The sequence below is a fragment of the Hipposideros armiger genome, unplaced genomic scaffold (assembly GCF_001890085.2).
Source record: "Hipposideros armiger isolate ML-2016 unplaced genomic scaffold, ASM189008v1 scaffold_764, whole genome shotgun sequence".
In the NCBI taxonomy this organism is placed as follows: Eukaryota; Metazoa; Chordata; class Mammalia; order Chiroptera; family Hipposideridae; genus Hipposideros; species Hipposideros armiger.
Window position 1 is genome coordinate 758,654 of NW_017732114.1, and position 21,819 is coordinate 780,472.

At 35.2% G+C, this 21,819-nt stretch overlaps 1 protein-coding gene across 1 annotated transcript in view; it reads right to left on the reverse strand.

The window, feature by feature from the left end:
- Positions 1–16,963, reverse strand: part of LOC109373971 (adhesion G protein-coupled receptor B3-like) — a 178,926-nt gene extending 161,963 nt beyond the window's left edge. Inside the window, exons 1-4 of the mRNA XM_019628233.1 lie at positions 16,905–16,963; positions 15,851–15,977; positions 14,154–14,257; positions 10,502–10,604 (exon numbers count right to left, since the gene is read on the reverse strand). Of these exons, the coding sequence (XP_019483778.1) occupies positions 10,502–10,604; positions 14,154–14,257; positions 15,851–15,977; positions 16,905–16,948 (378 nt within the window). The 5' untranslated portion in view covers positions 16,949–16,963. The remainder of the gene's footprint in view (positions 1–10,501; positions 10,605–14,153; positions 14,258–15,850; positions 15,978–16,904) is intronic.
- Between the last annotated feature and the right edge of the window lie 4,856 nt (positions 16,964–21,819).

Here is a 21,819-nt window from a genome sequence, read left to right on the forward strand (position 1 = left end):
GTTAATCATTTCTTCTTTACATTACAATTGTAACCTGACTCTGATTCAGTACACCAGGCAGCCTAGGATGAGTATAAATATTTTAATATACTCGCATTGAATTTCATACATCTTAAATTCCATAGCTAAAACCTAGACTCAACTCAGTCATATGCCTACCTCTTTCTTTAAGGCTTAAGATTTTAAATTAACTGACTAGCATCACAAAAGAAGTGAAAAATGGAGTTTAATCTTCTAACATGCTTATTTTTTTTCTGATAATAGGTATTAGTGTTTGTGCTTTAGTTCTCATGTTTGCTATAGCAATGCTTATGATGTAATATACATAATAATAAGCCAACTTTCAGGACAGAGTTAGGACCAGAGGCTGAGAGGTAAAATAAAAGAACTCCATGGGGGAATATTGTGGAGAATTTGCTGAACTGTGCCATGCCTATTTTCTGTGTCAGATGTTACTTTTCTGCCCAAGAATGTGAGATGAGAGGCTTTCTCTAATAGGGGCTTTAACATTTATTGCTATGCTTTAAGAAGTTTTCTTCTACAAACAAAGCCAGCTTTGTTGTCTCATGCACTGGGCATTTGTTTGCTGCTTTTAGCTTCTTCTATTAATAAAATGTTCTGCTGGGTTGAGAGTGATTTGATTCATGTTTTAATTTTGCATATACTGGCAACCAATAGTCATCACATGTGAATAAATTCTGTGTTTATTTCTTGCTCCAAAGAAGGAATTCAAAGTGCTTGTCACTCCTTTTTATCTCTGCAGAAGCCTTTACAGAAACTGCCAAAGTTCACCTGTTCCCGTTCACAGGCTAAACCTTGGGTACACGCTTCAGAACTGAAGGGTATTTGTACACAAATACATTGGCCTGAAAATGGGCTGCCCTCGCCATATTTTGTATTTCTATTTGTATATATGCTAGAGCTTCTAGACACCTCAAGATCGCCCAGGGTTGGCAAACTATGACCTCATGCCAAATCAACCACATCCATTTCTTTATGCCTATGACTGTTTTTGAGCTACAGCATCAGATTTCAGTAGTGACAGAAACTATATGGCCCACAAAGCCTAAACTATTTATTCCCTGGCTTTTTACCCAAAAAGCTTTCCAGCCCCTGAATTAGATTCTGCAGTACTTGTGAAAGGCATTCTCTCCTACACTCTCCACCCCATTTCAATGTCACACTAAGAAAATTCTGCCTTGGTTAAATGACCTTTAGTGATAATCTAAGTGCTACTGTCTTCATCCCGTATTCATCCCCAGACAGGTATAGCCTCAAATTTAATGTAGCTTCAAAGTTAAAAACTCTATTATAATCTACTTCAAGGGCCTTTCCTTTTTGTGAGAATATCTCTGATTTAAAATAATTCACGTTATGTGACATTTATTTAGCACTTCAATACTTCAAAGTTTATCCAGAATTCTCACAGACATTATCAGCTATAATTATACAACATGGCTCTGTTCTTAACATTAGCCAAAACTTCCAACCAATTCATATTATGTACTGAGAAGAGGAAAAGTAAAAAAAAAAAACTGTACATAGGAAGAAATTTTTAATTTTTGTACTGGTTTGATTCCAGGGGAGAAAAACAACAACAGTTAACCTACAATCTTTCTGTAAGATTCCTTGAGAATTACTCAAGTTCTTAAATTCTTTTTCAAATATTTCTGTATCAAGATAAAATCTGATTTAACTCAACCATCATTACCAAAGGAATTTCTCAAAAGTGTTCTATAAGTCTTTATGAGACAGGAGTTGAGGGAAACATAAAAAAACAGCAACAACAAAAATTGACATATATTGCAATTATTTAAATAGGGTCCCCAAAGCAGAAGTGACCACACTCCTGTAATATCACCCCTCATTTAATAAAGCCACAGCTTCAATAATCCAGTCAACATTTATTGATTTCATACCATGTATAAAACAAGTACTAATAAGAAACAAGAGAAAAACACCACCCTTGAGAATCAGCGTACAGTGGACAAGGTTGATGAGTAAATGAATAGTAATAGAATAGTGTGGTTGATGCTAATAGCAGACATATATACCACATGCTATGGAAGCAGAAAGGAGTGTTTAAGGACTTCACTAAGGTGATTTTCATAAACCAACTCCTAAAAGGTGGTAGGAGTTTATCAAAGTAAAAACAAATACAAAGGCACAGAGTCAAGGGGGGCTCTCTTGCACATGGGGTATCCTGGAAAGCACAGAGCCAGGGCCTCCAGTGGGGAGCAGAAATGGAGGCCAGAAGCCCTGCAAGAGGCTACCTCAGCCTGGAGAGATACAGGGGTATTTTTATAACACATCTACCTAGGCATGCCCTTTTTATTGTCCACAAAGTCAACTTACATGCTAGAGACAGCCTGAATGTGGGTGATGTTCAGAAAATGCAGTTAATCTCATGAGTCCTACAGACTCATTGAAGAGTTGGAAGCAGGAATAGCATAATCAGGGGTTTACTTTTTCTTTAAATTTAAGATCTTTTGCACGGTAATATGAAGGAGGGGCTAATGCAAACAAAGACTAAATAATCAGACCAAAGTTAGAAGAATGTTATAGAAGTCCAACTGAGAAATCATGAAGGCCAGGTCTAAAACATTGGGGGGCAGAGATGGAAACTAAGACTTGCCCAAATCACAGAGTCCCTTCACATTGCCTAGAGGACACTTCTATACAGCTGCCTGAGGATAAATGAGCAGAAGGTAATCAAAGGAGGCCTGACACTCTCCAAAGCAACTACAGCACAAGCCTGAGACTTGTGTTCAACTTCTTCCCTGTTGAAGGAGCGCTTACTCTTTGGGAGACTGCCCAGCCTTGGAGTTTGACCTAAGAACACTCAATGTTGAAAGTGGCTTCCTGTCCCCCAAGGTGATTTGGCTCCTGCTATCTCACCATTTCAGTAACTCCTTACTGTCAAATAATTCCACTTTCATCTCTGCTTGCTTCTAACCCATCCTTCATATTGATCTTCTGTCCTATTTTGAAGTTGACTTTGATAGTGTGATCTTTGGCTCCTACCACTCAGAGACTGTATATTCAGGAGACAAGAAGGTTAAATGGTCCAAAGTCTCTTCAATCCCACTGTTTCCCATGTTGTGAACCCCATAACATCAGAGCAAAATAATCCTCTTTGCCAGGAGCCTGGAGAAATCAAGAAACTAACTAACCATTCTGTTTCTTGGTTTCATAAAGGTTTTGAGGAATGCAGAAGAACACTGGCAGTGAGTAAGATACAGCAAAATGGACTCAAACGAGTCACATGTAAGCTTACTCCATGTAAATCTTTTTACAAACATCATAGCAAGTCAATACATTAAAATTTAATAAATCTAAATAGGACGCTTTAGCTTCAGCCATTAAGATCATACACATGTGTGAGATATAATAAACACACATTTGAGACATTAGTGGCAAGAAATGACTTCTATGAGAGAAATTATGAATAAGCATTTTTTTTGTGTGCAGGTTATGAACATTATTTTACATGACTTATGAAGCGAAAAGATTCACATTTGTTAGGTTTCAAAGTCTCTTTAACTAAAAACAAGGAACGAGATCATTGTTAAAGTATGCCATTCATCACTTACAGCTTAAAACAAGCCCCAGGAAAACAGTCTTTATCACCATATTGGCTTACATTTCGTCTAGAGCTGAGGACCCTAATCCTCATAAAACTAACTACAGCTATTAGCTCCCTAGGTATAAGACCAAAGGATGAATTTAAATAAATGCCTTTACTCAATCATTCAATAAATATTTATTATATACTTACTGTATTTAGACTGTATGTTGGCAATAATTTAACAATGGATATAACCTAGCCCTGCTCTAAGAAGTGTATGGTCTGGTTGAAAACAGGTAATATCATACAAGATTGTAGGTATGTCCTGGGAATCATGGAACCCCAGAGCTGGTGTGCCTAAGAGTGGAGGAGAGAGAAGGGTTTCCCACAGGACGAAAGGACTGAGCAGAGGGTCAGAAAAGGAACACGAGCCAGATGAAGATGTTTGAGGAATCAGGTGGGGTGGAAGAGAGTAGAAAGGGTACCCTTGCTGAAGGGTAGCAAGGAACAATAAGCTACAGAATGATTTTGATGAACCATAAGCAGTTTGGTGTTGCTGTTGTGATAGCCATACATCAGTAAAACAAAACCAGAATGATGAGGTTAGCTCAGGTCAAGGCTTCTCAAGTTTTATAAGCTACACAACTCTTCTCAATAAAATTTATTACTGAGTCCCAAAATTTTAATGCAAGTAAATCAATGAATAGAAACAAACATTTTTCACTGCTTGTGTCTGAGCACAGTTTGAAAATCACTTCTATAGGAGGTGAGGCAACAATACATGTTTGTACAGGGGAAGTGGAGTGGTTAGATTGGAATATTAGCTCCATCGCTTGGGCTACAAGGTAGAAGATGGGTTTAATGATGCTGGAAGTGGTAGACTAGTGAACACAATCATGTAAGAGGCAAAGGGCTGGATTTGAGAAATATTTGAGGGTACAACTGGCATAGGTGGATAATTTATTAGATTTCATACACGAGGGATAAGGAGACATTAAGGATAACTCTCAAGAGTTCCAGCTTATGTACCTGGGTTGGAGACTACAAAAGATATACATTCAATATTTATAGAGTATGTTAGAGTGTGGGGCAAGGACATGTTGAATTTAATGGCAAGCAGAAAACTGGACATGAGGGAATCTGAAGCTCAAAAGAGAAGTACAGAATCAGATGTACATCGGAGGGTCATCATTTTCATTATGATCATAATCACAGCTACTGTTTAAGGAGTGCTTACCAAGTGCTTCATATGTACTATCTCATGCCAGCTTGACAACAACAGTGTAAGAAGGGTACAAAGAAGAAGCTAAGGTCTAGAGAGGCTGAGTATCATGCTCAAGATCATACAACTAGGAAACGGCAGGTGTAGTAGGGTGCTTAGATCTATCTCGCTTAAAATGCCTGCTCTTCATCATCACCACCTGAGAGATGAATTTCTCCAGGGAAGCATGAAGACCACTGAATCTCAAGAGGAGGGGCAGCCTGTGTCATGGGGTATGGGGAGGAACAGAAGGAGTAGCTGGAAACACATATTCAATATTTCTTCTCAGAACGTGAACAAATACACACATTCAGAGGCCAGGCATGGAAGTAATGTGTGAAGAATCTGGGTCTCTGGCAAAAGAAAGTCATGGGGGAAATAGGTGAACTAGAGAGTGCTTCACCTGACTCAAGGCATTTGATTCAAGATTTTATTTTTAAACAACACAATTCTGACAACACAAAAACGTCTTCCATTAGAATGACCACAGTCTTCTAGTTTGGCCCACATTTACTGATTCTCTCTATATAAACTATAGAATGAAAACATAACACTTTATAAAGGGTAAGTAAGCACAAGATGAAGAAAACTTTGTGGAGAATATGACTTGTAAAAAGTGCTCCAAGACGCAGCCCATTATGTAATTCAATGGTCCATACATAAAGAACCATGAGATAAATTCCTCTTAGATAGTCCTAAGGCCGTGTTTGCCCATGTGAAATAATTTGGGAAGCTTCCCTTGACGTGTTACTGAGGACTTTTGCTAGATCTCCAGGACTAAAGTCAGTGTCTGACTTTGTCTTCTCATCTTTGAGTATTATTTATCAAAATGTTGAACTTTTAGGATTTTTTTTAGGCTGTCTTAATTTATTTTGTAACACTGGGTATTGTAATTATGATACAATATATGTGCCGGTTCATTTAACCTTTTACAATTCTACTTGTCCAGGAATGCTCAGAACAGGGTGGTCAGCTGGCATTATATTTGAAAGGACCATACTTCAAAGGTGGCAACTGCAAGTCCTTTTGATTTAGGTAAATCTGTTCACAATCAACACTTTACTCATTATCAAACTGAATACCAAAGATTGGTGTTCACTCATGAACTAGTGTTTGCTTAATCATTATGGTGAATGTATTAATGAGTTCCCTTTGGTGAAAATAAAGGCATTGAGACTATATGAAAGGTTCCATGGAGAATTATATCCTGCACCTCTTAGAGATGGGGTCCATAGCTTTATGCTCAAACTTCCTGTTTCCAGACATCGGATTAGGAGGATTTCTGACTGAATGATGCTGACTGAAGGGCACAGAAGCCTGCTTCTAAAGTGTTACAATGTTCCCCTCAAGTGAAAGTTGCATATAAAGTATGGTCAAAGTATCTAAAATGAGAAAGACCTAGGGTTTCATTGTGTTTACAGAACAGGTTTTGTTCCTGATTTGCTAATAACTGTTTATCTAATAAATATATGACTGTGATAGAATCTGGACTTGGCTTGCTTTCATTAGAACTTAGTAATGAGGCTGTCTATTCAACACTTCAATCTTCTTGGGTGGCTACGATTATTTAGCCAAACAAATAAAAAAAACTGCAAGAGTTTTGCCAAATTTGGCTTCCATCAGTTAAAAAGAATGCTATGAAACCTTTAATATATCATCTGGAAGTCTTCTAGAAAGATGCCAATCTATATTTTTGAGATTATGGGAACTAGTCTCTGAATATATGTGTTTTTAAAATAACCTTTGCTTTCTGCAAAACAGTACTACCCAGCTCAACAGAAAACATTCACACTTCATGGTACAAAGGACATTTTTTACAAATAAACAATGTTTGAGTGGTATATGAAAATCCTGGTTGAAATTATGAATGCACAAAGAGATCAAAGGGCAATGACACTTGGTGAGAAAGCTTGAAATATAATGAAGTAAGTTATAATTAAATTTTATAACTGCATGTTAAGAAGGGATATAAGAAATTGCATTTGATTCTTTTCTTTGCTGCCAGCAATTGAATCTGTAGTTTAAAATTTGAATACATCATATTTTTAACAATGGACTATTTCAGCTTGTTTCTATCCCAACTCTAAAGGAAGCAGAGATACTCAATAGTGAGATAACCAAGTCAATTATATTTCAACAAGCTATTCAGAGAAAGATCCCAGTATGACACTTCAAAACTCTTCTGGACATCAGCATCAAATGCCAGTTTTCACACAAACTAGCCATGACAACTCTCAGAGGCAGTACCAACTTGTTGATTAAGAAGCCTCTCAGATGTTTCTATTTTTCCAAGTGGAAAATACTAAAGCATCAGTCAAAACTTACCAGGGAAGTAAAATAAAGGAATCTGATCAATTACAAAATGCTCACAGCAACAGTGGGGTCCTCACACACAACCTAGATAATATACTGTAGCCACAATCAATATTTTTCATTTTTAAAACACTTTCTTGGAGTTTACACAGTAATGTACAGATGTCACATTTTTATTTTTTTCTCTTTTTTTTTTGAGAATTCATTAATCCTAAATACATTAAAGCAGGCATAGCTTTTCGCATAATGTTATTTCACATATAAAATGAAGTAGGATAAATTGAACTCAGTTCAGTACATGTATCATAATACAATATATGATTACTCCCCCTGGAAACTTGATATTGTTGAGAATGACTAGGAATAAATTCCCAGGGTTTTACATTTTTTGCACTTAGTCACTCTATAGTGAATTGTCCTAGGCTTGCAAGATCATCTACTTAGGCAGTAAAGCAAAATGAACATAAGAGAAAAACCAATAATTTCTCATTTTCTTCATCACCACTAGCATCACCACCTGCTCCTTCCACAAGCAACAGTAACTGTCACAGCAAAAATTAGCATTGTCTATCTGGCCCAGAACCATTATGGTCCCCAAACCAGGTAAAATCTAACAGCAGTTGATTACCTGGGGAGAATCCAAATGACACTAAGCTTTATTCTCTCTTTTTTTTTTTTTTAAACTAACCCCATACCAGCCATTCTTTATCATCAGAAACAGAAAGTAAACTAGACTTTTCTTATCTTCCCTTTGATGTTCTAATATTTGCAGATATCAAAGACATTTTCATGAAAAATAGGGACATTAGAAACCTGAGAAAGCCAAAACGTGCAAGAAGAGTGTAATATCTTGAGACTATTTTAGTGTCTGAATGTTATTACCAAATAGACCTATACATGTGATTTTCATTGGCTGCAGGTAGCCACTGAGCATTTGAAATGGAGGTAGGCTGAATGTAGATGTACTGTAAGTAAAAAATAAACCCAGATTCCTAAGACTTAATAAAAAAATTGTAAAATATTGCATTAACATTCAAAAATAGTAATTATATATTAAAATGATCTTTTGGATATGTATTAAAATAATATGCAGTAAGTCCTCACTTAACATTGTCAATAGGTTCTACGACTTTAAGCAAAACAATATACGATATAAGGAAATCCATTTTACCACAGGTTAATTGATATAAACAAGAATTAAGTTCCTATGGCACCTCATCAATGTTATAAAGAAATAACACTGAGCAGAATGACATTATTCAAAGATCTGCTATACTATTAAAATTTATTTCACTTGTTTGTTTTTACTTTATTAATGTGGCTACTAAAGTATAATTACATACATGGCTTGCATTTGTGGCTTACACTATATTTCTATTGGACAATAATAATTTGGACAATACACACTGTAGTATGTAGCAAACCTTGTGGAAAATTCCATTTTACCATTTCACTCAGAGCTTGTAAAAACTTTGCCACTTAACATGCAACAGTTTTAAAAGGCTATTTCCCACTGAAAACCATGCAGCTTTCCATATTCTAAAGAGGGGGCATAACTCAAGAGTGTTTGGAGGGTAACCAACAATAGCAAGGGTGGCTTTGGCAGAAAAAAATAACATAAAAAACTATGGGCTCAAGCTAACCCTAGCTTGATATTTTTTCTGGTTCCCAGACCCAGTAAATAATTCCTACTTCAGGGAGAAGCTCTTCTTTCTGTGTGGAGGAGGTTCAAGGACAAACAGTTAAAGAATTATGAATAGATATTAATAAGAAGCATTTCTAAGGCATCTGAAGCCCTGCCCAAGTGAACAGCCAAAAAGGGAAAAGCAGAGTAATTTAATAATCCCTTAGTGGTTACGGATCCATTTTCTCTCCTTCATTTCTACTTCTTTCTCCCTCACTTCCTCCTTGCATTCCCAGTGTTTAGCCTCCATTTTTCATCTGCTAATTATTTTGTACATTTCTTCTCTTCTTCTCCTAATTCCCATTGGCATCTCCCTCACCTTGGGTTTTTCTCCTTCCTATTTTTTTTCCTATGTATTTCTTTTTTAAAATTTATGTGAAATAGTCATAATGTGGGCCTGATATCAATTGTTCTGTAACAGGCTGTAAACAGATTTTAATGCTTTATATTCTCTTGCTTTAAGAAAACAAGACATCGGAAAGAAGTGAGAAAAAAACGAAACATTCAAATACGTATATGAAAGTATTTTTTACTTATCCAGGGCCTTTCTTGAGTTGGTATTGTTTTTGTTTGGTCCTTCAGGATTAGTGGCCTCCCCATTGAGTCCTCCCCCTGGCTTAGTGCAATATGATTCAAGAAGAAATCATCAGAATCACCTAAGCAGCTTCCTAGGCCCAACCCAGATCCAAAATCAGGTTCTTGGGTAGGAATCAGCAGATTAAGAGTGTCAGTTAGCAAAATAAACTATCCATAATCCTTGACATTAATACATGTCCTACAAATACCTAATATATCAAAATAACCTACTGAAAGTACATTTGAGTTGTTTTTTAAATGACAGCTTATGGGAGAAAAGTTCAATTACTGGCTTTAGTACTTGAAAATTTTAACAAGTTGAGAAAAAAGAACAGGCCAGAATTGATCGACACATGTTATTAAAGCAGTGTTTACCAGAATTCCTTGGAGGTAGGGATAAGTTAATTTAAGATGGCTATTGCAGGTTTCTTGGAATGTATTTCAGTGTTGTTTAGTAGAGAGCTGACAGTCATTTGTGGAACAAACATGGTCCTTCAACTCAAGTCAATTCATATAAACAGGATCTATAGATTTACATTCTGCTGAAAATGACTATGCGGTTAAAGAACTGCAGTGTTGGTTAAGTATAAAAATATTTTTGGTTAAGCAAAACTTTTTGAAAAGCATAAAATCTAGAGTCGCTTTCACCTAATACTCTTTGATTATTGCCTATAAACAACTTTTATTTTTTGGGGGGGAGGTTCAAGATGTATGCTACACTTATAGGCAATTTATAGTTGACTTTTAGGAATCAGTATGTGCCTAAATTGGACCAAAAGACAGGCAATCCTATTACAATTAGGATAATAATTCAAAATTTGTGCTTCTGATGTTCTAAGGCTTTGAACTCATAGAGCTTTGATATAATGTTTAACAAACCCATATTTTTGCTATCATAAACAACCTCTCAATCCCAAGAAATTAAGCCAAGAAAATGTATATCTGGTCTGGAATAGGCAATATTGTTATTCATTTGTCTTAAAAATAATTTTGTCAAAAGTTCTCCATTTTATCTAGAACAAATGTTTAGATTATCAATAAGCAACTTTATGTCAAACCATAAACAAGCAAAGGGAATCAGAATAATCATCAGCCATACCTTATTATGTGTCTGAGTCTGCCCAACAAGTATGAGGATGTTGGATGAGATGATAGACAGGCAGAAGTTAATTAGAATTATGGACCTCTCAGAACGTATATACCTAGGCAGAGAGAGAAAGAGTGTTCAACTTTAAAATTCAACAGAAAGATCAAGAATTCTATATTATGCAAACTGGTGGAATTCATCCAGAAAATGAAAGAATAAAATACAGACTTTACAAGAGACAAAACACGGGAAACAGTTTTTGGAACAATAAAGATTATTCTTAGAGACCCAATTTTTTAATGACATGACATGTCCCAGAGGCCTTTAGAATTTTTTTTCCTTTAGACATCAGTGGGGACAACATGACATTTCCAACAGGGCCTAAGTTGTACATCTGTTATCAGTATAATTTATTTTTTACTAGAAATATTAAATTTCTCATAAATATATTAATTACTATACTTACCTTCACATATGTATGTATATAACATGTTAAGTATTATCATAGAAATTAACCAATAGAAACTCTGAGAACCAAAAATAAAACCACATATTATGAAGTATCCCTAATTTACTAAAAAGATGCCATTACTTTTATGAAATTGTGAATACTTTCATCTACTATTTCATCCACTCAAGTATTTTTATGTAGTCAGGCTGCTGTTGTTTATATTTCATTTTTCTTGACTAACACTTCCAAAAAAAAATGAAGCCTTATCTCTAAAAACTAATACAATCCACATATAATAATTTATCATTAGGCTAGAAAATTACTTGGCATCTGCCATATTTAACCATTACGAACAAGTGTTTATACAAGCTGTTATATAATTTTTAAGTGCACCAAGAATGTAAACCTTGGAGAAAACTGCTCAGGATCAAATGTTCTACCAGGTGTTTACCATGAAAGGGTAACAGCTATTTTGCTTTACTGTACCCCATAGTAAATCACTTAGTGACAGTAACAAAAGGATACACTTGTACTTGCTGTGTGTTTGAAACTGTTCAATTTGTATTAGAACATGGACTCACTTTCCACAGCAGGTGTGGGCATTCCTGTGCTGTGTGAGATGGGGGTGCCACAGATCTAGAGGCACCCTTTGAAAGGTAAAATCTATCAATGTTCTTTCTCTTTGCTTTTGAAAAATATGTAGGCAAAAACCCCACATTCCATCAAATGTTTCAGAAGAGAAACCAAAGCAAAACAAAAGTAACAATAACATATAAAAGTGATTCTTTTCTTTATCATAAAAGAAATTTTCTTTCTTCACAAAACAAACCCAAATAGGACTAACCTAGGTTGATTCTCAATACAAAATGGTCTCAAGAGTTACTGAAGATACAAGGACAGTGTTAAGTATCTAAAAATATAATAAGGCACATACTAGGATACTGAAAACCACGAAATATTAAGGTTGTGTGTGTGTGTGTGTGTGTGTGTGTGTGTGTGTGTGTATGTGTGTCTGGGAGATACAACAAAAAGTTTAAGGGGTGCACAAAATTGACCCTTTATATGATGTTAATGGCTTCCATGACAGCTCAAGCACACAGATGACATTATTAAAAGAGTGTCAGTGATATTATTTGCCCTGTAAATAGGAAAATCATGGTAATAAAAGGCCCAAACTGTCCACCCTGAAGACTCTTCAGATGTTTCCTTAAGAACGAGTCACATTATTGCCTTAAAAATTGCTATAAAATGTTTCAACTTGCATCACTTTTTGTAAATGTGTTTGATGTTTTGAACAAAATTTGTGGATGCATCATTTCAATACATGGATTCAAAGGACATGCCCATCTGCTCTTTGATGTAATAATGTATCTCCACAGAACATATCTATAGATAGACAACTTAGTGTACTGATTTTTTTATGAACATTTGTAATAAACTACATGAAACACCAACAAATTTCAAAATACTATATTATATGTAAAATAATTCTGATGTTCATGTATTTTATAAATCTTTAGAAAAAACAATTCAACTGCTAGGAATCCAAATGTATGTTGTTTCTAGATACTCTTCTCTACACTTCTTGGTTTCATGTCAAGGTTTGAGAGATCTTTTAGGTGTCTTGATAATTCTTAGGAAAGTACGGCACTCGGTGACTTTCCTGGATTTTCTGGGTTGAAGAAAACTTCATTATGGATTAATTAATCCTGTACTTTGATAAATTTTACATATCGTTTATATGGGCAATGTTTGTGCTAAAGTTAGCAATATGTATCGGAAGAGAAGGTGAGACTGGTGCCTAAACTCTAAGGGCTGAGAAGTAGAAACTTAGATCTCAATATTTCAGTGAGTATGAGTTATGATGCTATTATGATAACCTAGTATTCTGGCCCTTAAACACTGCCTCGTTTTTCAAGAAGTGCCATTCAGGCAACTGTGGGAGAGAAAGTTGTCTTCTTTGCGCCCTTTGTCTATCTTGTTCTTGCATCACCAGAATGGTGCGTGCTTAACTGAGCCCTGGACCCTGGGTTCTACTGTCTATAATGCCATGCCTAGAACAAGCATTTCCTTCATTTCTTGGAATTGGTCATATTTTATCAGATTGTCTCACTTTGTTTCATTACCAAGTAACTCCTACACAGGAAGGTAGAACCTCCATTATATATCTGTGCCAATCGCCCAAGAATGTGTACATATTTTATTATAAAGCATGAAAATATTAGTATCTTAATTTCCAACTAGATTTCTTTTTATCTTAAGTCAAAGATAATATAAATCCTAGATTGGCTACCTTTGCAATTTTAATATTATAATTTTTCAGGAAGTAATACAGAATTATATACTTAATAATATACTTAACTGTTTTTAGAACTTTTTTAAAATCAAAATGAATGTAAAAATGTTTACCGTTTAAAAATCCATTTGAAGCTTTGGTCATTTGGTTATTTACTGGTTATAAACATGTGAGTAGACATAATAAATATCCCATGTCGATTTTATTAGAATAAAAGCAAATCTTTAAGAAATACTAAATTTTCATAATTTCAAGCAGGTACAATTTCAAATATTGTGCAATTTTTTTTTCAATCACTTACCCTTGTTTATGTATTTTCCTGACTTCTTTTAATCAATTTGTCAAGGTTTTATTTGGTCAAAACATTCAGCTAAAGGCCTTTTCTAAGGCATTGTGGTATTATGTTAGGGCATTAATATTATAGAAGATTTTACTTATTGTCTGGGACATACTGAAAGCATATGTTTAAGACTTAAGAATTTAGAGACTGTATTTCTAAAACAGAGTAATTAATTTGACTGTATGAATTAAACTCTCAAGTTCAACACCAATTGGGATAAACAGAAACCACATATAGACTGAACTTGGGGTATAACAGTACCATAGTTGGCGATAAGTAACTTATGGAAGGCCACCATCATTTGAATTGGGAAGAAAAGTGTGTGTGTATTTCATTTTTCTGAAATAGGAAAATACAGGCAAGAAAATTAGGTAAACACTTATTTTATTATTATTATTATTATTATTATTATTATTATTCAGCTCATTTATCATAGCTCAATGACAGCAATTATAAGTATTCTAAAAACACTTCTTCCTATAAATTATGAAGGAGACATAATAATGGTTATCATATTCCCTGATTTAACTCTGAAAAACAGAGCATTACATTTCAAGTGTATTAATTGATTACATACCTCCATAATGCTGCATAGACAACTGCTAGGGTGATCAAAGCCAAGCAAGAAAGGCCACTGCCTACTACTAGGGTGACTGAAGGTGTACCAGAGGACTCCATGATCTGTAAATTAAACAAAAGAAACAAACAAAAAAGACATAATTTTTAAATAAATTAAAATATCTCCTAAACTCAGCAAAACTATTCTAACATTCAAAAATAGCCAAGATAGTTGTTATAGTTACCAGATAATTACTCAGTAACCACCCTGTTCACATATTCTCAACCTCAAAATGACTAATTCTAACTCCCCACTCTCTTCCACTGCAAAGTGATAAAGGCCTTACAGTTTTGAGTGCTTGATTATGACATATTGGCCACTTAATGCCTCTCTAAAATAAATAACTAAAACTACAACTTGGTCAACATTCACGTTATATTTTCCTTAGCTAAAATTTGAAGCAACATCCATTTTTTCTTCGACTAACTACAGTTGAGCTATTTCACAATGTTTTTTTGGTAAAATTTACTTTGATCCTCCCATTTACAACTCACTATATGACCCAAATCTGGTAACTAGATATTGAAAATTTTTCAAACTTTCTGACTTTTGACAACTTTGTTTTAAGTATTCTCTCATTTAAGTTCACCTGCTTGGCCTCTAAGGATATAGAAGAAAATCAAATTTCAAGACTTTAAAATATATTTTGTGATTCTTTTCTATGAACAAAATATGTAGAGATAATTTTCACAATGCTAGTATCAGTCCCTAAATACATGACCTTGAAAAATAAGCCTTATATCTTTTAAAACATATACAAAGATTACAAGCAGTCATGATATGAGAGGTTTCTTTCCTGAGATACTAACATGATAATAACTAATGAAATCTGTTGTTTTTTCATATTTTTAATATTGGAAGTTTGAAGAAATGCACTTTAGGATCAACTGTGTTCCAAACCTTAGATATGCACATTAAATTATATTAGGTATTTTCTTGGTTATCTATTAAAATAAGAAGAGTGATTCATATTTAGGCCACATTTAGACAAAAAGTCACAGTTATCTTAATTATTTTTCAGTATTTCAGTTTTTGAAATAATTTTTTAAAATATATTTGATGAGAATATTTTTCTTTAAGGCAGTTTATACAGTTGTCTATTTCAGAAACTAGTTTAACAAACCTATATACTTTTAAGAAATGATTTTACAGTTTTTTGACAGTCTATACTTTCATGAAAACTTCATTTGATTTTTTAAAGATAAATACCCAAGGACACCCCAAAAAACCTGTACTGAAAATATCCAATGCAGATATGCAATGTGTTTGGCTGTAGTATCTGGGGTCTTCATTTACTACCAACAGCATCCTCACAAATTCCCCCCAGAACAGCTTTCCAGTTATAAAATAAAGGATAAGTTGGCAATTATTTTTATTTGAAAGTTTGAAACATATTAATAATATGATTGGAGTATATCCTCAACACTATACTGCAGAAATTTCAAGTTAGAAGACATAAAATTGAGTAGAATTTACTTATAGCACACCAACTACAATTCATTTCACCATGCTACTGTAGCTAAGGAGGAGACGAACCCAATTTTGCCACCCTGCAACATTTTCCATTTCCCCATTAAAATGCAGTTCCCTAGAGAAACACTCTCCACAATGTCCCTGCCTTTGCATTAAAGCCGTGTTTTCCCTTTGTTACTTACTATTTCTCTAGGTTGCTGAGCCAAAATGGCGAAGGTAGAGAGACGATCACATAAGCATTTCGTATGGGATGCATCGGTAAGCACAGTTTTACATCCCTGGGTGGACCACGTTCCCAAAGACTCGTTCCTGCAAAGGGTGGGGGGGGAGATAGGGATAAATACGCCTGACAGCCAAATCCGTAAAGAAGAAAATGCAGTTTAATTATGAGAATTGTCTACTGTAATTCCCGTACAGGAAAAAAAAATCTACTTGTTGTTGAACAGGATGTAATTTAGATGCATCTCCAGTAATGCAAACCGAGAGTGTTTGGAAAAAAGCAAGCAGGCGGTGGTGCGGCGTGCAGAGAGCTGTCCAGCGCCGGGGGTGCTGAAACCGGGACTAGCTCTGTCCAGCCCTCTGCGAGGAACAGCAGCGGCGGTGGCAGCACGAGGAGCCGCCAGAGCGCTGGCAGCCACTTCCTATGCTCATCGGATCGTTTCAAACACTCAGAGTGTAAAGAGGCTTTTCATATTTTCATACCAGCTCGGATTCTCGTCCCGTATTTTTGGATCGTGAATGCTTGCTTTTAAAATGCGGATTTCTCTGAAAAGCCTGCCTAAAAGGTTACATAGCTTGGGTTGGGTGATAGGATCTTCTCCGCTGCTGGTTAGGGATTTTTCCTCCCTTTAGAATTAGCTGCTGTGAAATTTTCACCCTGGAAACGGGAAACAGCAGCAGCGGCATCAGCTGGTTCCGATTCTCATTGCCTATGCCTGGTATCCAGGGGAGGGGTGGGTTTCAGATAAGCTTTTCACTCCACATTTCACTCAGCCTGACATGCCTCTGAAGCCCTTGACGTTTCTTCCCCTGTCCCGCCTCTCTGCCCTGGGGTAGAAGCATTAAGCTAACCCCAAGTCTGCTAGAACATTTAGCAGAATAACCCCACCCCAAAGTCTGGTGGGCAGCGGGAAAGGGGCCTGCTTCAATTTTCTCTTCCGTGTAGCCATTCAAAATCCTAAAGGATATGGTTTATTTTTCCACCCCAGCAGAACAATAAAAGTGGTATCAACCTACGCCTTCTTAGCGGGGAGGAAGGATGGGGGAGCATCCTTCCACATTCCCCCCCCACCCCCAGCTGAACTACTCTACAGGAAGAGGCAGAAAAGAAAAAAAAAAGCAAGCTATCTAGTTTAACCAATCAACTTTATTATCATTACACGTGTTACATACTGACTGCACCAATTATCACCTCCCCTCCCCCAGGCATGGAAACCCTCCAACTAGCAAACCTGTGTGTATGTGTGTATTTAAATTTCAAACCAAGTTACTATCTGGGTTAAAATTACTGTGACACTCAAAGAGGATAACACATGGTTTGATGTTAATTTTGAGATGATACTTTTAATTTCACCTGAATGCTTAAAGCTATTGGGTTCAATACCATGCGGTCTATTTCTGAGAGATTTCAATGAGCGAGACTTCTCTGTGACCATTGGACTTCCAAGTTGAGCTACAGAATAAAATTCATATGCTCTATTTTTGGTATCTAAAAGTAATATATTTTTAATATTCATGATTTGATATCATTACTATTAATGACAAAATGCTCTTAATTACTATTTCTTTTAAGAAGGAATACACTGTATTTGGGGAGAAGTACATACAAATTATACTAAAGTTCACCCCAATACTTCTACTAGCCTATTCAGAATTCAGCAGGTCTCCTTTCTTTCTCATGATGTCATGCAACCATGCCAAATTAAAAATAATATATCAATTATTCCTTCAACTAACTGCAACAGTATTAAATTCCACTTCTACCTAACCATAGCAGTACTTCAATTTATTTCATTAGCTGTCTAGCTCTTGTCTTCCTGTGACAAACAGTTAAGGCCAAATGAAAAACATTTATCTTAACTGATTCAAGTTTAAAGAAGAAAGATACACTTAAGACAATCTGCCATATTTTAAAACATAAAATCTGCATTATTCATCCTGGATGACAGCTTTGCTTTAATGCAGTATCTGTGATTTTAAAGATGGAGTCCAGCACTTACACTCTCACATTATGTGGTGATGACCAGTAAACCCATTCAAAGTCTTAACAATGAAAAAAAATACTTTATTGTAAATAGACCTCATGTAAGACAAAGTTATATATATATACATATATACACATATATATATACATATATACACATATATACATATATATACATATATATGTGTGTGTGTATATGTGTGTGTGTATATATATATATATGTATATATATACACATATATATATGTATATATATATACATATATATATATATGTATATATATATACATATATATATATATATATCTCCAAGTAATAAAAGTTTGTTTACTCAAGGAAATGTTAGCATCACTAAACTTTGGCTGTCAGATATAAAGTCTATGTTCAACATAATGTTGCCAGACTCTAAAGATCATGTAAATTTTGACATCTTGAGAAAAGTAGGTCAATTTGCCTTACTTTGTACGATGATTGCATTGCTGACCTGTCCCAGCCCCAGGCAAATTTGGGAAGAAAATGACACTGGTCTCCATGTTTTATTTAGTCTTTCACTCCCTACAGAATGAAATGCTTCTAATTACACTCTCTCCTTTTTATATGTAGCCTTCCTGAGGCTACATAACCTCTGTCCTTAACTTTCTTTGGAATTATTATCCCTTTGTTGACTTTAAGATTAAACTAATGGATAATAATATGAATGACTGAGTATAACATAATGTGCTCTTTACAGTTTAAAACAAGAAATAAAATAAAATAATGCATCAGGTAATGCATCTGATAGAACACCAGAATTTGGAGCCGATGAAGAGGACAGGAGATCTTAAAAGGTGAGGGTGTACTACCAATTTCTACATTTGGTCATGACAGAGACTTGAGTAATAAGAAGTGTGATGCCATTCTGATGCTAAATTTAATATTGTTTCATAAAACCTCTTGATGATTTAAAACGATATAAAACTCTTATAGATTAGTTTCTAAATCATTAGCATACATGTCACTATTATTACAAAACCTATAATATATGTCAACTGTATTTTCAAACATTTCATAGCTGAATCCTACTGTACAAAATTCTTTGAAAGCATGCTACATGTGTCTGATTGATTTCAGGGAGACCTTGTAAGGCAAACTGATATATTGTAGAGGTGATGTGAAGCAAAACAGTTTCCCCTGTCTGTACACAACAAGGTTTTTAAACATGTGCACTATTCCATCAGTCACATTATTCTTCCAATGTCATAGTTTTGCATGCTATGATTAATAGTATATCTGTGAATTTTTCTTAGTTATTAAGTTTAGGTTGTCACCAATAGGGCAAACAAATACAATGAAATATGTACAAACATTCAAGATAATAAGAATAACAGACTGATAATGTCAGAAGCAAACAGAATGATGATACAGACATACATATTATACTGAAAATCACATAGTATTTCTTTTTCATAGTGTTTTTTTCTGGGCATTAAAATTTTTTTCAGGGCCGGCCGAGTGGCACGATGGTTAAGAACTGGCTTGGGACGCCAGAGGGCCTCGGTTCGGATCCCACATATGAGGGCCAGTGACACTGCCCTCCACAGCTAAGATGCTGAACAACAGCTCAACCTGGAGCTGGGCTGCCGTGAGTTGCCGGCGACGGCGTAGACTGCAGCCCCTGCGGCAGTGGGTTGCCATGGGCTACCGTGTGTAGCCAGTAGCCAGCGTGAGCGGCCATCAGCCTCAGTGAGAGGCCGTCCAGAAGCCGGCGACCGATCTGCCTCACCCAGGAAGAGTGCAATGATGGTGCCAACTTGGGCCGGTGAAGCAACGTCCTCCACAACTAGACTGAAGAACAAAACGACAGCAACTTGTCTGTTCCCCTTCCCCCAATTCCCCAGCACTGTTCCCATACCCCGAATTCCCCAATTAAAATCTTAAAAAAAAAAATTTTTTTCCCAATAATTTTCAAAAATAATTAGGTCTGCAGAAATTCCCTACAACTAGCACACAATTTTTGGGTTACACCTACATTCCCCCATGTTAGCTATTAGCTGTCATCTGCACCTCTTTTCTTTCCACCTGTTATTAGGCTGGCTAAAAGAAGAAAAGAGCCTGCCTGTCCCAAGTATTCAAAAGTATATACCCACAAGCATAGCACTATGTGAAAATACATGACATAAAATCTATTACTTCTCAGGTTAATATTTATTTGAATCCTTTCCCCAATTTCCTATGAATTTACACAGTTTCTTTTTGGATCTGAGTATATTGTTGGGTTCTTGGTTTTATGGAAGATTTAAATAATACAGCATGTGGTAATATTCTCTAGTATTTAAGATTAAAAGAAAAATTATTCGTTCACTCCAATGAAAAGTTGTTTAGTAAAAAACTGATAGCAAAAACTTATAGTGACATTTTGAAACTTTCAAAAAAATCAAACTTTTATCTTTTGAAATACCAATACAACTATGTATTCCACTTGAATCAGCCTTTTATAAAACTGTCTATTCTGCTTCATAATAAATCAATGTATGAAGTATTTATTAGTAATAAGTTATATACTGTAGGAGGTTCATCATCTCTTAGGATATCAATGGTCAATTTATTCAAAATCAAAATAGTTACAATAGCAATTAAAAGAAAAACTTTACACGCCATTTCTTAGTACACTGTCCTTACAATGTATGCATACTGAAAGAAATTGTTCCCCAATCAGAATGTTATCTTCTAAGAATTAGATAAATCTATGCTATGTTTAATGAATATATTACACCCAATTGAATGACATATATGTGGCTTTTGATGCAAGTTATTCTCTCAATACAGAAAATTTTGGAGTACAGAGGAGAAGAGGTTCTCAATTTTGAGTAGAAACAGTCTTTCAAGGTAATTTACATTTTTCAGGACATTGCAAATACTGAGAGCACTGGTATTTCTAGCAATTGTTACTGTCAAAACACAATGAATCATAAAATTAGAAAATTTTGCTAGAAGTCATCTCAGTGATCACTTGTTTTCAACACGTGCTATACATTAAAGTTACCTGGAGGCCTTTAAAAATTAAACCATGGGGTGGGAGCCTGGGCGTTATTACTTTTCTAATGCTCCCTAGATGATTCTAGTGCACAGCAAAGGTTGAGAACCACTGATCTATCCCAACCACTTAGTAGTTTTATAGATTAGGAAAGTGAAGTGCAGTAATTTTAGGAACCTTGTTTTAAGTCACAGAATGAGAAGCAAAGATGTGCTTCTCAATTCCAGACTAGAGATTTTTGAAATGCTAAATTTTAATTGTCACCTGTTTTAAAACAGAATATAATGAATATCTCCTATGAAGTTATAAGAAGATCTGAATGTCATGCCTATTTACATTTGCAAACACTGGGGCTACTGTCATCCTTTTAACAAAGTATGAGCTGACGACAGATAAAGTTAGCTAAAGATAGACAGTCAGACTGAAGTTTACATTTTATTTTTTAAAGGGATATATCCTATGACATGTTAAAGAAAAACAGATTTTCTACCAACTTTCCATGACATAAAGCATCTTCTATTTCTTTAGTGAGATTGTTTACGGTATGGGGTGATTACAAAAGTTTAAATTCCAAATTCTGAAAACATGAAAATGGGTACAAGTTATAAGTTCTTTTTTCCTTCTAAAAAATAATATCCTCTGTATTTTGATTCAATGGAAGATTGTCAGTCAAAGCTATTTTTATATCAATTATCATGATGTCTCTATGTAGTATTATGTACTAATACGTCTATGTGTGTGTATATATATAATACACACACATATACTCTTTATATGTGTGTGTGTGTGTGTGTGTGTGTGTGTGTATAAAGAGTAACACCAACATAAAGCATCTATACTTCATTCATTGGGATGATATTTAGAAGCAGATTATTTCGCTATCACCAGGAAGAACATTTCTTGTTCACTATGCTGGTGCTGTGCCTGGAATTCAT